General features: G+C 45.4%; 1 protein-coding gene across 9 annotated transcripts in view; it reads left to right on the forward strand.

Annotated features, from left to right (window-relative positions):
* The window catches only part of galk2 (galactokinase 2), a 168,205-nt gene that overhangs the window by 103,420 nt on the left and 48,820 nt on the right, over positions 1-15,965 (forward strand). For 8 of the 9 annotated variants that reach the window (XM_041175299.1, XM_041175293.1, XM_041175294.1 and 5 more), the window contains 2 exons: positions 2,728-2,826; positions 6,094-6,246. In XM_041175299.1, the coding sequence (XP_041031233.1) occupies positions 2,728-2,826; positions 6,094-6,246 (252 nt within the window). The remainder of the gene's footprint in view (positions 1-2,727; positions 2,827-6,093; positions 6,247-15,965) is intronic. The other variant, XM_041175295.1, reaches the window with a different exon arrangement.

Genomic DNA, 15,965 nt, shown 5'->3' on the forward strand with positions numbered 1-15,965 from the left:
ACTTCCAGGGAGTGCTGCTGCTCCTGGGCAGCCAGACGCCTCAGTCGATCTCTTCTCCATCATCTTCGCTCTCGCTTGTTCACCAGGCTCCATGGTCCTGATGTACTCCTGCAGGATGTAGGAGGGAGATGTGTGGGTTAGCATGGGTGTACTAAGGACCTGCCTTGGTTAAGTCTGATGGCTGATTAGCGCACCCCAGAGAATGCTGGCCACCACTTAGATGGTCAGAGATTAGTGCGCTGCATGGCTGCCCAAAGCCCCATCTCCTTCAGCCCCAGTCCACCTGACTGACTGACAGCAGCTTTGCCCATTGGACTGCATGCTGTGCTATCAGCTCAAGCACAGGCATTCTCCTAACCCGCTCTGCAAAGCTGCACTGTTAGCTTGAACCGTAGGGCAGACTGGTCCTAACCGGGATGATGACATTGGAAGGGGCTATGAGCACCTCCACCAGTGACTGCTCCATGGCCAGCTTTAGCTAGGAGATTGTACATTAGTTTGCAGTCTCTGCCCAAGGGGTGAAAAGCTTTGGAGCACCTGGTGGCACTGTGATGCCTCTGCGTTTGTTGAGTGGGCAGATAAGCTAGAGGCCCAAATCAAATAATATCAATGTGGCTGCGCCTAACCAGTCCCAGCTGCAGAGGAATGGTCATTTTAAACATGGTGTCCCTAATGCTTGGCTGCATCGCTTGCCCATGTCTCTCCCCATCACGTGTTTGTGCACCACCTACAACTGCAGGGCACCCCCCCCCCCCCCCCCCCCCCCCCACACACACACACACCCCCCAGCTCCAAGTCACCTTAACCACAGGGCAGCCTTTGCCTTCCCGCACCAAGCCTGAAGTCCAACAGGCATCCCTCGTGAGCGCTGCACAACGTTACTGGGGGGATGACTCCGGCGTGCTAGCCTTATAATGATGTGCTGATGTATTACTGTGAAGTTCCCAATGTCTGATGGCAGAAAACGCTAATGCCATCGATGTGCTGAGCGGACGATCGCAAACTGTTTTCACGACGTCATGAAACTGATTTTTGGCCCTCTTGCCATATTGTCTGCTGACACCATTGAACACGCCTGATGCCAACGGGTACGGACAATTCCGCCCTTTGACATTTTTGCAGTCCCTTCAGCTGAGATTGCCAAACTGTCAGCGACTCAGCTATGGGTCCAAAGCAATCAGGAAGTGGACTGAGACTGCCTGTGACAATGGATGTTTTTAAAAATATTTTTGGGAATATGACAGTATTCCGTGAAGAAGTCTGTGTGTGTGTGTGTGTGTGTGTGTGTGCGTGTGTGTGTGTAAGAGAGCTTAATTAAACTGGAGGAATGTTAGTAAAGACAGCTTGTATGTGGGAATAGAGAGATCAAAGGTAACGGAGCTAGATGCATGGATTTGTAATGAAAGGCTATGGTGAAGTTGGAATTACAAGTAAATAAGTTGGGTTTTAAAATTTGCATTAGATGATAGGTAAGGATTTGCCTTTTCAGCTGCTAAATTTTAAAGGGAGTTTAAGGGACTTTTACAACCTATAAAGGTTTCATAAGTAAACATGGGAAGATTATTCAATTTTATTTGACCCGAAAATGGAGTCAATCGGAAGACATGAAAGACATGGAAAAGTTAAGTTCAAAGAGGTGCTTAGGAAAATGGAATCTATGATGAAAGGGAAGAAAGGATATTTAATGGGGATGGATAGTAGAGTTGTGTGGCTGTGTGGGGAGATGTCATGAGACCAGCTCTGTGCTGAGAAAAGCTGTGAATTTGAAGCAGCCATCCAGCTTCAAGCCAAGAAAGTCTTTGTTTTCACAAAGCACTCTGTTTCTGATCTTCCTTCCTGGGATTTCCACAGCAAAGTGGAAGAGAGTGTGAAGCTGTGTGGTGTACCTTTTAGTAAAGTGACAGCAGTATTGCCTTGGGTAATATTACTGGATTTTTATGGTTAGAATCTATAAGGGATCTGTTGCCAAGTAAGTTACTTGTGCATTCTGATCAGAGAGTTGTGTGACAAATGTTTTGTAAGACTTTCAAGTGTGTAGTTTTAATCCTGTGTTTAAGTTTTCTTTCCTTCTTGTTAATAAATCTTTTAATTTCAAAATCCAAAAAAAACGTTATGATCAGTAAGACAAGCTTCCCTCTGGGATTTGGCTTGCTTAGCGAATAACATCAGCTGTGGTCATGATACTGCCCCAACGCACTTCATACAAGATTGTGCATGTTGCAATTTTTGGTTAATTCCGAACACATCACTGTGTTCTCTTACAATTTCTTCTTTAAATTATTTATGGAAATTATTCAACTTGTGGAAAAAAACAGACACGGGACTTGGGTAGTTTACTGAAAATAAAATAATCACCGAGTTAGGCGTGATTTGAACGCCTGACATTAATCAGTAGTTTTTCTTCATTCTTTCATGGAATATGAGCATCGCTGGCAAGGCCAGCAGTTGTTTGCTTCCCTAATTGCCCTTGAGAAAGGTGGAGGTGAGCTGTCTGGAGCCACTGCAGCCCATCTGGTGTAGGTGGACTTAGAGTGCCATTTGAAAGGGAATTTTAGGTTTTTGGCTCAGTGACAGTGGGGGAATAGTTCCAAGTCAGGATGGTGTGTGGCTTGGAGAGGAACTTGCAGGTGGTGGTAATTTATTATAGCAGTGATTCTTATTGTATCAATTCCGTTAGATGATTTGTAGACCATGTCTGTTTAATAATTCTTCACAATTTATTTATAGGTGGAGCTTGCAGAGATCTGTGCAAAGTGTGAGCGCTACATTGGCACTGAAGGTGGGGGTATGGATCAGTCTATTTCATTCCTGGCAGAAAGAGGAACGGTGCGTGGTTTTTAAATTCCAAGTGTTGGGACATGTCATCACTTGCATGAAGTGGCTACGATTCTGTGTCAAATATCTATTTTGTTCTTCATATTAGTTTTGTCTCGCATTAAAATGAGGAAATTAAGCATAATTTTTAAAAACAAATTTACTAGTATCAAGATTTTTTCAATTACTTTAAACTGTGTCACATAAGTGGTGAAACAGAAGTCATCAAAGAGTCATCTGCACTTTTAAATAGCTTTTCTAAATTTGAGCCACAAATAACAGAATATCAATTGGTGAAAAGAGCTTTGAATGTTCAAGGATTAAAATGGATCAATTTCACAGGGCAATGTCTCAGGCCTGAAATATGTCTGACGTCATGCTGACCACAGATGGTATGGCATCCCAGTCAACCATCTTGGGTTCTTGCACATGATAATGAGGGACCGAAGATATGTTTAAGGACCCTTTCAAGAGATTGGGCAGTGCTGAATGGAACAGGCACTAGGCCTGCTGCGTTCAGATTTTACAGTGTTTGATATAGCCCGCCCAGCAACTGCCAAAAAAAAAGTTTATTGGAAAAAAATGTATTTTCAGCCCCCAACACCTGGCTGCTAGCCTGTGCGAGATCCCCCCTCACCCCTCAATCTTAGAATAACCTACCAGCCAGCCCAAGTTGATATCTTCAAATTGGCAAGTTTCTCTGGAGGTGCGACAAACGCTGGCTTACTGGCTGAAATGAGACCAGAGTACCAATTTCAGGAGATCCTCAGGCCAACCTCTTAGATGTGCTTTGCTGTTAAGCTGACTGATTTATCTCCAAAGCATCCTAAAATCCTCAAGAAATGGGAGGGGAAATAAGCTACACTTACAATCCTTACATTACATCTTGGGACTGGACTATGAAGAATGTTTTCACTGCATGCATCTGGCAGATTAAAGACTAATTCCTTCCCATAATTGTAGCAGGCAAATGTCTGGAAGCATTATGTGACCTGCTATTGATACTCATCTAAAGAACAAAACTTTATGGAAAGCAATGGGTCACTCCCTATTATTCTGCCTGATTTATTTGAGAAGGTAATGGAACTTGTGAATTAGATCTATATAGTGGATGTCATTTATTGGATTTTCAAGAGGTATTTGATAAAATTCTAAATGTGAGACTTTCGAAGAAGTTTAAAGCTCCAGAAGTTAATATTTGTTGAACCAGTTGGGTTGACACCTAACTTTACAGCATGAAACAAAGGTGGTAATAAAAGCTTTGGCTGGAGCAATGATGACTACATTTCAGCATGAGTCCATTTTAGGCCTAATGCTGCTCACAGTATTTGTAACTGACTTGTAAATAAGCATTTGTAATATTAGAGTATTTGGTGATGATTCTATGTGTCTCCAAATAACAAGCACATGGGGATTAAACAGTCAATTGCCATTTTTATGTTATGGATGCACTTCCACTATTTACAAAGCATTGACCAAAATGACCAAATACCCCATGGGACAGATGTGCTATTATGATCGGGCAGGGAATTACATTTATTGAGGGTGTTGAACAGTGGTGATGTTGGGAATAGATAGTTTTAGTTTTGCTTGATTACCTTTGGAGGTCGGGGAGTTTTTATGCAGAACTTGCCCTTAGTAGACTCAATAAATGGGATAAAGTCCACGATAGGGCAGATTGCATGTCGTCTTTGGACCATATACAGGAGCTTCACACCACCCAACAATCTCCTTGTTGAACAAAATGTAACTTTAAAACTGTATTTTTAAGAACTTCATAAGTTTGTATTAAATTGCGTTTTAACCACTTTTAGTTGTTAATTTGCCTTTTGTAGCTTGCAGAGATCATAAGTGGAGGATCATTACTGTTTGAACAACCTTTATGTTAGAATGCACAATAACTGCAAAATTGGCTGTGGTTTTTTAATCATAATTCTAACATTAATAGTGACTGAGCAATATATAATGTTACCTTCAGTAGATGTACAATAGGGATATTCTCAATAAGAATGCTATTACTGTCACATTAGCCGCTTATACAAGAAAGACTTGGCAAATTGTATAGCACCTGGCAACAACACTAGCTAAAACCATCCCTGTTCTGCAACCATAGCAATCATGGTAGTGTATTTCTTTCCCATCTTTAATTCAGATTCAGGTAGTGCGTGATTTTCAAACATACAGTTTAAATCACCTGGAGTGGAATGCTGGGTCAATTGAAAATTCTCCACTGTTTGTAGCACCCATGAATGCCAGGTTACTCATAATACATCTGCTGGTGTTTTTACTCAGATTCAGAAGAACAGGGGACATCTGGAAAAGATAAGCGTATTTTTCCCAGTTTTGCTCAAAATTTGACACACAGTGCTCTCCCTCTACTGAAAATGCTGACTCATGCTTTCATCCTAACTTAAGTGTTTATTCTTCTTGTATGAGCCTAAATGTGTCCTGGGAGTCTATTTGACTGAGGAGGGCATTGCAGCTGAGCCCAATCCAGCTTTCACTTCACATCCTTGTACATACAATTTTCAGGAGGGGCCACTGGAAGCAAACAGGAATAGAAATGCTGCCAAGTGGTTGCTGGGGCCAATTGTATTTATGTGAAAGTGCATAGAAAATACAATACAGAAACAGGTCACCTGCACAGCCAATCCTGCACAACAAAGATCATCATCCCATATACCTGCCCTGTTTCTATATCCCTTAATTCCCTTTTACTTCAGCCACATGTCTAAATTTTACACTTAAGTTTTAACTTGGTCTCTGTTTCGGTCACTGACATTTCACGACTTCACAATCCTCTGTGTAGAAAAAAGTTTCTCTGCTCTCTGTCTTAAATCACTTAAGTTCAATCTTGTGTCTATGTCCTCTCTTTATATACAGACCCTCCATCAATGAAAGTGGTCTGTTTCAAACCCTTCATAATTTTAAACATCTCTGTGAAATTACCCTATCACTTCCAATGCTTTTTCGAATGTAAACAACCTCACTACCTTTTACTACCGCCCTAACTGAAAGCTGCCAAGTGGAAATTATTTAATGTATTTTGAACTCACATTGCCAACTGAATAAATAGGGGTTAAAACACCTTTAATTGAAAGAGATTATTACCATTAACTGCCCAGACAACAATGAGTTGCAAACATTTACATTAGAGGCATATGTGACCTTGTCTTTAAGTAACTGCAGCTGCCATAACTTGAATTTTTATGCTGGTTGCCTTAAATTTATTTGTCAGAAAGTGCATTAGTTTCATCTGCATAATTTTATCTTTGATAGGCCAAGTTGATTGAATTCAACCCACTCCGAGCCACCAACGTAAAGCTTCCAAGGGGAGCTGTTTTTGTGATTGCAAACAGTTGCAGAGAAATGAATAAAGCTGCAACAGCTCATTACAATATCAGAGTTGTGGAGTGCCGGCTTGCAACTAAAGTAAGCTCGTTTTTCCTTTTTCTGATGTCTGTTGTAAAATGTACGAAGGAGCTTGATGCATGGTTAGTGCAGTTGTATTGTACATAACAATTATCCCTCCAAACTTTGTAATTTAAGAACAGCACTGTACCTGTAGGACAAGCAACATAAGAATCTATTTGTTGCATATTTGTTTATAGATTAAATGTAAAATGATGAGCATAAGTTATATGTCAATGTAAGTTACATAATCAAACCTCATAAGACAAGATCAGATCACAGGTCTTTAAGATCATCCACCTTTCCTTTTAGGTGTGTCATTAAAATGCAACATTTTTCCGGTGAACACTAATGACACCGTGGCACTAAATTCATTGTTAAATTGTTCCTTCAACGATTGCCACTTAAAAAAAAACTAGCTTAGCTGATCATTTATCTCACTGCTGTTTGTGGGAATTTGTGATCAGATATTGGCCAGCATAACAGTGATTACGTGTGCAATTCAGATGTGGCAAATTAAGGTATAAATGCAAATTATTTTTTTAACAATGCAAAAAAGTTGTATATCCATTAACTATCACTAAGACAGTTTTCTGCCCAAGTTATAAATGTTTGCATTGCAGGCCTATGTAACCTTGTTTTTATGCAATCAGCTTATCTACAGGCTAGCTGGTATGAATGTATTAATTCTCAGTGAAGGAGAATGGAAGTGTTTTTGACAAGTTATGGAGACCATTTTGAAGGATGAGAGACATCATCAGATGTTAAGAGGAAAGTGGGAAGGAATGGTGGTTGGAGTTCCCGGAAAAAGAGGAAATGGTTAAGAATGAGGAGGTTCCCTGAGGATGGAACGTGGTGAATATTAGTGCTGGGAGATTGTAAAAAGGAATGAAGATGAGATCACAACAGATGTGAGAGTGGAGGCTGAGAATGAGGCTGAGTTAGCAGCCGAGCTGAAGAAAAGTGTTGGATGAGATTGGGACTGAAGCTGATTTCTAGCATTAAATTTGTGAACCAACAATTTGTTTTTAAATTGGTTATAGCACAATACACAAATGCTAAAGCTATGGGAGCTCTGAAATGATTGCTGGTTACAGCCTAGTGTTAGGAAACATGGAAGAGAAGGCGAATCAAATCCAGGTGAGAAACTAGACTGGGTGCTGCGCTGGAAGGCTGGTTGAAGAAGGGATTGGAGGCTTGGTTGGAAACTGGACTGAAGAATGTGAATTGTTTCGTATGGTCCAGGTTGGTGACATGGGGCAGGGATTCACACTGAGCAGCAATGCTGCCAATAAAATACTTTAGAGATAGCAAGGCAAGGAGGTTGTGGAACCATGTGTATGCTGAGCATCAAAGCATAAACAAGCAAAGTTAGTAATTAGGCTAAAAGCAGAGAAGCAGAAGCTTAGACAAAGATTATGGGAGGGATGATAAAGTAAGAAAGATTTAGGACAGAGGTGTATGATGATGGACAAGCTCACAAAAAACAGTCTGAATTACAAAGTTGTGGAGAGAAAGGCAGAAGTGCTGATGGAGAGAAAAGCAGAAGTGCTGATGGAGAGAAAAGCAGAAGTGCTGTTGGGCAGGAACTGGAGAGGGATGGTGGAGCAAAGGAGATATTAGGTGTGAGTGTACACTAAGTGGCAAAACTGCAAAGTGTGGTGAGGGGGAAAAATAACGTTGAGTACCAAGCATGATGGGCATAAGGGCAGCAACCCATGCAAGAGTAGAGAGGCAAGGCTGGAAGAGGCTGTGGAGACCCAGTGAGGTAAGGACAGGAAGCATTGCGAGTTGGAGGATGGCTGCAGGTTCTGTTCACCCGTGGCCAAGACTTGTAACTGCATAATGACAGGCAACAACTGACCTACTGAATTGTAGAATAAATGTTGCCATACCATTATTACATTGTAAATGTTGACATAGAAGCATGACCAAAAGAGCAAGTGAGGTTTATGGACAGGTGGAATTCACCATATACTTAATGTACCATTGTGTGGCTTATTTAAGGCCCTTTGCACCATGTCATGCCAAGCACAATTTATTATTTTGCCATTAAGCTGAAGCTATGCCCTTTTAAGGCCACAAATTGAATTGCCAACAATTAAACACTGAGCGAGACGAGGTCAAAGATTCATTCCTCTTTAGGTTGCAAGTGAGAAGCTTGGTTTCGTTCCTTTTAATCATTGGTAAGGTTAGTCAAATGATACATATTCTGGCTCCTCCCTATCATTTTGCATATGGCTGTCTTTATTTCTATATTCCTTTTTTCCTCAAGTGCGCCCTAGAAATTTCTTGTAGAACGTATGTGCAGCATCTGATGTATGATAGATGGAAAAGCTACACAAATGTAAAGTTTTCATAACATTGTGCATGTCTACTTTGAACATTGGATAGCTTTCCACCACCAAGAGGCTTGTAATTATTTTATTGCTGTCATGTTATTTTAAAGATCGTAATCACTGTTATAAACCTTTCATCTGTTCACCCTGACCGTGTTGAGCCCACAAGAACTGACAAAATGAAATGTTTTTATTGTTAAAATTAAAAAAAAATCTATATATTACACTCTATTTAAATAAATACCAGTGAACTTAGTGCTGTTAGTAGGTCTCTGAGATCTCCTGACATTCATAAACATATAATGCCAAAGAGGCTCACTTGAATTTGTGCCCTGTGACAGCATTGTAGTAGCACAGCAGGATGTGGGTTGAGACCGGTGATTCCCAGTAAAGGGAGTTTTTGATCTTGGCAGTGCTGACAGAAAGTGACTGTAAATTAAGTAGTTCCCCATGTGGAGGGAAGGAAAATTAAAGAGCAAGTCGCTCCAGGGCGCTCATGAATCTTAGCAGCCAAAACAATAGAGCCTGTGAGCAGGTTAGGGAGTGGTGAGTGTTGCAGGGTTATCTAAAGGAAAGGAAGTAAAAAAAAAAGTACATTTAAAAACACCTTATATATGTGCATAGTGAAGTTACAAGAAAACAAAGAGCAGTGAAAAGTTTTGAGAAATAATGCTAATAGAGAAATAATGGGTAGAATTTTCCATGCCCGCTGGTGTCGGGGTATTCGGTGATGTGAGTGGACAATATGGCAAAAAGGCCAAAAATCGGTTTCACGACGTCGTGGAACCAGTTTGCGATCGTTTGCTTAGCCTGTCAAAGGCAGGCTGCCTTTCCCGCTGTCAGACGGCAATGGCTGTCCTGCAACTGAGGTGACTTGGGAGGTGTTTGGGGGGGCAGGGGGGTGGTGGGGGGGTGCAGGGGGCAGGCAAGGGCTGTCCTGTGGTTGAGCCAACTTGGGTGGAAGTGGGGGGGCACAGCAAAGGCTGTCCAGCTATTGAAGGTAATGCACAAGCACCTGTGGGTTGGGGGGGAGGCAAGCATCCACACATTAGGGAAACCTTGTATAAAGTGACCATTCCTTTGCCTCTGAGACAATTCAGACACAGCCACATTGACATGCATGGAGTTGGAGTCGGGCCTCTAGCTTAAATGCCCACTCAAGCAAAGCAGAGACATGAAATTGCCACCAAGTGCACCAGAGCTTTTCACCCCTTGGGTGCAGACTGCAAGCTAATGACCATTTTACTAGACGGCAGAACAGTTGGATGACTGGGCACGTTGTACAATCTCCTTGCTAAAGCTGGCCACGGAGCAGTCACTGGTGGAGGCACTCACAGCCTCTCGCAATGTCAGCCCCTCACAATGTCATCATCCCGGTTTAGACCAGTCTCCGCCATGTTTCAAGCTAACTGTGCTGCCTTGCAGTGTGGGTGAGGAGAATGCTTGCGCCTGAGCTGAGAGCACAGCCTGCAGCCCAGTGGACAAAGCTGCTGCCAATCAGTCAGGTGTAGTATGGCGGAGGAGTGTGGGGTTTCGGGCAGCCGTGCAGCGCACTAAACACTTGCTACCAGTCGGGTGACCAGCACTCTCTGGGATGCGTTAGGGGCCCTTCAGACTTAAACAAGAGAGGTTTTTAGTACACCCAAGCTAACCACCTGTCTCTCTCTTTCATCCTGCAGGAGGAGTACATCAGGAGCATGGTGACTGGTGAACTATCTGAGAGCAAAGACAACGGAAATGAGAGTGACGGAGGTGCCAGGCTGCGCAGAGGGAGGAGCAGCGCTCAGGAGTCCTGGGGTAGCTGGGGCTCTCGTCGCTGAAGAGCCACAGTGAGCTGTTGCTGGTCAGACCTTACTAGGCCCTGGGTCTAAAGACGCCGCCTTTCATTCCTGCACATGACCAAGAACCAATATCACCGAACACTGCATGTGTAGGGAACTGGTCAGTCACATCTGCCAGCTGCTGCAGGATTTGGCACCATGGGGACATGGAAGGCATCCACTGAGGCACTCAATTTTTATGCCAGTGGCTCCTTTCAGGACGCCACAGGTGACTACCCACAAATGCACCCATGAAGTCACAGATGCCATCTTCGCAAGGGCACACAACTTTGTGCTTTCGCCTGGGACCAGGAAAGCCAGGATGCAAGAACGATTAGATTTGTCCAGATCTTGGGTTTCCCACAGGTGCAGGGTGCGAGTGACTGCACTCACGTGGCGCTCAGATCTCTGTCGCAGCAAGCGGTCAACCACAGCAACCGCAAGGGCTTCCATTTGCTGAATGTGCAGTTGGTGTGTGACCACCACAAACACGTCCTACAGGGTCTGTGCACGGTTTCCAGGGAGTGTGCACGACTCCTACATTCTCAGTCGGTCACAGATTCCTGACATCTTCCAGGGTCCACACAGGCTGGAGGGATGGCTCCTTGGGAGCAAGGGCCACTCGCAGAACATGTGACTGATGACACCCATGCAGCGGCCTCAGACTGCAACAGAATGAAGGTACAACAAGGCTCATGCTGCAACTCGCAACTTGGTGGAGCAAACCATTAGGATGCTAAAAATGAGATTCTGGACCGGTCTGGTGGAGCTCTGCAGCATAGCCCACGGGCATCATGCATCATTGTTGTCTGCTGCACCCTTTACAATCTGGCGGTGCAACAGGGAGAGGAACTGGCAGAGGACGAGATGGAGGAGCTGAGGTCATCTCCAATGAGGAGTACGTCGATGACAGTGATAAGGCCCTTGCACTGGCCAGATGAGGCAGGCACCCTCGGGAGGCCTTCATAGCTGCTAGATTTGTGCAGTGAGGAGACACCATAAGATCCTCACATTGCATCTGCAAACGTTTGACTCCAGTCTGGCTTAAGGCAGTGCACATACCCTCTGTGATCAGGGTCATATCATGGAGGCACAGCCATGAACTTTAAAAGCACCTGATCTTTTGTCAGTCTTCAGCACCTGACCCCTCAGGAGCACAGTGTCACTGGTGACATGCTAATGAGATGGGAGCCAACCTCACTGTAAAGGTGCTGAGAGCACACTGAGAGAATGACGGACTCTGTGACGTCTGCCCACAAAATCCTGGCAGCAATGACCAGCACCATCGAGGTGCAGGGAGTGTGAGGCTGGACCATCACTTTGGTCTGAAAGCTGCACAATGCACAGGGAAGGGGCCATGGACTGAGACACCTGCCTTTATCTTGTGCAGGGACCAATGTTTTAGATCTGAGTGACGCGAATGCTGCTCATCAGAACAAGGAGCCATAGGCAGGGAGACATTCTTGGGACAAAAACAGAATTACCTGGAAAAACTCAGCAGGTCTGGCAGCATCGGCGGAGAAGAAAAGAGTTGACGTTTCGAGTCCTCATGACCCTTCGACAGAACTTGAGTTCGAGTCCAGGAAAGAGCTTTCTTGGGAGTTTATTTACAATAGCGAACAATATGAACAACTGATTAATACCCTTGCCCAGGCTGTGCAGAGCCCCTCCGTCCTTTTCAGTGGTTGGCGGAGAGGAGGACTGTGGCCGCAGGGGTGACCAGGATCGGGGATGTGCTGGGTGGCGGAGGCTGGGACGGATGCTCCCGCAGGAGTTGGCGCGTCGCGCGTCTGTGAGTGTCCAGGTTGCAGCCGATGCCATCTAAGACCTGAGAACGGTCGTGCTCGGACCCGACGTTATTTTGGGTCTTGAGGTGGCCCAGGTGCGCGGTGGTCTTCCGTCTGAACGTTCCCCTGTTTGGACAGAATTCCACATTGGCCCCAAGCCCCGAACCCTCCCTCGGGTGCTGGTGCCCCACAATATGAGCCGCCTCGGGGACATGCCCTCCGTGCCTTTTGGCACGGCAAAGAGGGGCTTTTTGTACGGACTGCTGCTGCACACCTTCCATTTTCTCGCCCTTGTCCGCCGCCCGGACACGCCCTGGCGTGCCTTGTTGCCGTCCGGCGGCGGAGGCCCCCAATGGGAGGCCCTCTACAGAGGTGTCCTCCCCCTTTCTATCGGGGACCTGGGTTGGAGGGTGTTGCATGCAGCAGTCCCCTATAATAGGAGAATGCATAGGTTCACGGCCTCCCAGGATACCTGCCCTTTTTGTGGTCTTGTGGAGTCCGTGGACCAGGCATATATAGGGTGTTGTAGGCAGCACTCCCTTTTTAGTTATTTGAAAAACCTTTTATTGATGTTTTGTTTGCACTTCAGCCCCACGCTCCTGATCTATGGGCACCCGGTGCGGAAGGGGGTCGGGAAGGAGGAGGACCTCCTCGTGAACCTGCTCCTGGGCCTGGCCAAGTTGGCCATTAACAGGTCCAGGCAGCGGGCAATCGACGGGGGAGTCCCGCCTGATTGTTTATCCCTCTTCCGCGGCTACGTTCGCGGCCGGATGCCCTTGAAGAGGGAGCATGCGGTGTCTGCTGGCACTCTCAAGGCCTTCCATGCTCGGTGGGCACCATGGGGACTGGGGTGTTTTATTGACCCCTTTGATCACATTTTGGTTTGAAGTTGTAAGTTTCCTTTAAACTTTGTTCTTGGTTTTACAGCTGACCTGAATTAGGGGCTGTGCCTGATTTATCCCAATTTTGTTAATTTAGTTTAATTGGTTTTAACTCATAAGAGTTATATCATCTTAACCTTCCTAACCCTGCAGCTACATCTTGGTGCTCCCCAGACGCCTACAGCGAAGGTGGAGGCAGCCTACTGACCTCTCCGGCTGTGATGCCCTTCGTGGGCGCCCTCTGGAGGGCTGAGGTCTGGAGGGTCCCAGCCTGCTTTCGGGATCCTGCTGTGTGGCAGTTGCACCCTCCTTAGCCTGTGGAGCTGGAGCTGCTGGGGTCACAGGAAGAGGGGATTTGGATGGGTAGATGGCCCCAGGGTGTACACCTGCTGATCCTCCTCCCTATGGGCACCTCAGACAGACAGACTTCTCCATCGTAACTTGCAATCTGAGGAGCGCAGCGGGCATCCCTTCCTAATGTTCCTGTGCAGCTCCAGCAACTGAGGTATGACCGAGTCCAGAGGCTTGTCACCTGACTTGGACTCAGCAAATTTCTGGCCTCCAGCAGTCCTCTGAGTGCCGGAGACCTGGGAAGTCCCTGCCTCCACCTGCTGTGGATCAGAAAGTGCAATGTGCTCACCAGATTGTGATCCTGAGTCTACTGTAAAGCAAGGTCCCATTGAGGTGCGTGTCTCTACACTGGTGGAGGGTGTGGGTGAGCACTGTGATGGGGCTTCAATGAAGGTGCCTTCAGATTCCTCTTCAGAGGTTTCTTCAGGTCTTGATTAAAGGCCCTGGGTCGTGGACTCTGTCGGCTGTTTCCCAGATGTGCCTGCAAAAGGCAAGAGAGATAATTAGTGCTTGGCAGTGGCCTGTGAAACAGGACACAGCACTCACAGCATGGTTGTCTGATGGATGTTGCACTGCTGGATCCTCGCTTGATAGAAAATCGCCAACCTCACTGTCAGCACAGGAATGCTTCAGATTGTCGCCGGCCGGCTGAATGGCTCTGTTTTCAATGTCCGTGAGGACCTTGATTTCAGGCTTTTCTCCACCAGTCTGTGACCTCGCCATCTTACGTGCCAGCTTGCCCTGCTTAAATAGAGATGGAAAGCATGTAAGCAGGATGCCTGCCAGGCCAGATGTTAAGTATGCCTGGCATGTGTGGGTTGTGAGTGGTCCCACGGACAGGATGAGGACAGTGAAATGTGTGTGTGAGAGAGTGAATGGTGATGTCCCTTGAACTGGCAGAGAGTGAGGTCCCTGTGGGTGTGTGATGGGTTTGTGAGTGTGTGAATTGAGAGTGACTTACTCTGGCAGAACAGAGGAGATCATTCAAACTCTTGCAGCGCTGGGTGCTATCCCCTTTTACAGGGCGTTGGCACTGACCACCACTGCCACTGCCTCCCAAGCCGGATTGGTGATGTTGCTGCCCATCCTGCGGCCAGTTCGGGGGTAGAGGACATCACGGCGGGCCTCCACAGTGTCCAAAAGGTGCTCAAGGGACGCATCATTAAACCTGGGGGCTGCAGTCTTCTTGCCTTTCGGGGGCCATTTCTTCTGTGCAGCAGTCCTGGGCTGGAAGCGCTGAAAGGTGTGCATATGGTTGCACTTTAAATGTGGCGCCCGGCGTGAGAAAGCGTGTGAATGAGAGCCTGTCTGTCATCGAAACGGCATGTTTCCCCGGAATGCACAATTAATGCAGCAGGGTTGGCATGAAACGCCACGAGAAGCTGCCATTGCGGCCAGCGGGTGAAACATGGTTTTTCCCGCATGCTTACCGCACTTTGAGCAGAATCATCCCAGATTTGCACTATGACTCTGATTTTGTGTTCAGCAGCAAAGCAAGGGCACAGCTCATCTCAAAGACAGCTGCACTGAGAGATCCCACGAGAGATCTCACTCTCTCAACATGGAATTGACGTTAGTGTAGTTTATTGGAAATTCACAGCGTTGAGCTGCATTGATGTCATCAAGCTGTCCGAGCAACCAATCACATTAAAGAATTCCCACAAAGAGCCATCCAGGAAATGTAAAGCACACTCAATCACTTGTTACAAATTTTACTAAGAATGAAACAAAGATTGGGGCAAATACATGGGGTGAAGAAAGAAGCTGAAAAATCATGAAATATATTAATTTAAAAAAAAAATATTTGTATAAGACCTTGTTTAAAAAACGTATTGATTAATCAAAATGGAGAGATTTAACAATATTCCACAAACCAAAATCATTTTTTTTCGGTCAGCCTAGTTGTTCAGCAATAGTCCTTTTTTACACATCATTGAAGAAAACTTAACTTTTTACGAGGATCTGACAGCAACTAGGAGTGGAAAAGTGAAAGCTCTCAGCAAATTAATTGATTCCACTTATTGTTGGCTCAGGGTGGTGAGGCGGAAGGGGTGGTTCAGAGCACTACCTGTGGCAAAGCAGTGGATGACAGACTGCAACTTCAGGATTGTTGCGTTTATCGGCACTAAATCCTGAGGTTGCTGTCAGGTTCAGAGGAATAATGATGGTGAATTCACTGGTAAGTTCACTGTCAGAAGCTCTGCAAATTCTGGGCCATTATTCTTGAAGCAATTTAGTTTAAGAGTTAATCTTACTGCATTATGTATCGTGAAACACAATAGCATATTCACTAATACCAATTGCAATCATGCAGGACAGTTACTTGAATTGCACTAAGTTTGTTGAGCTCTCCTCTAAGCCACAGTAACTATCTAAAAGGATTGAGGCAACAGGAAGCAATCATGCAAGCAAAAAGACATATTGAATAGAGTGCTTCTCTGAAAGTGGTAAACCTTATTTTAGAAAGACGTAGGTGATACAGGTGCACAACATTTCTTTATCGTCATTGCACTTAGATTTCTTGTAACGAGAAGCTAAATTTTCTACACCTGCCGGTATGCC

This window comes from Carcharodon carcharias, chromosome 26 (genome assembly GCF_017639515.1).
Source record: "Carcharodon carcharias isolate sCarCar2 chromosome 26, sCarCar2.pri, whole genome shotgun sequence".
NCBI classification, from domain to species: Eukaryota; Metazoa; Chordata; class Chondrichthyes; order Lamniformes; family Lamnidae; genus Carcharodon; species Carcharodon carcharias.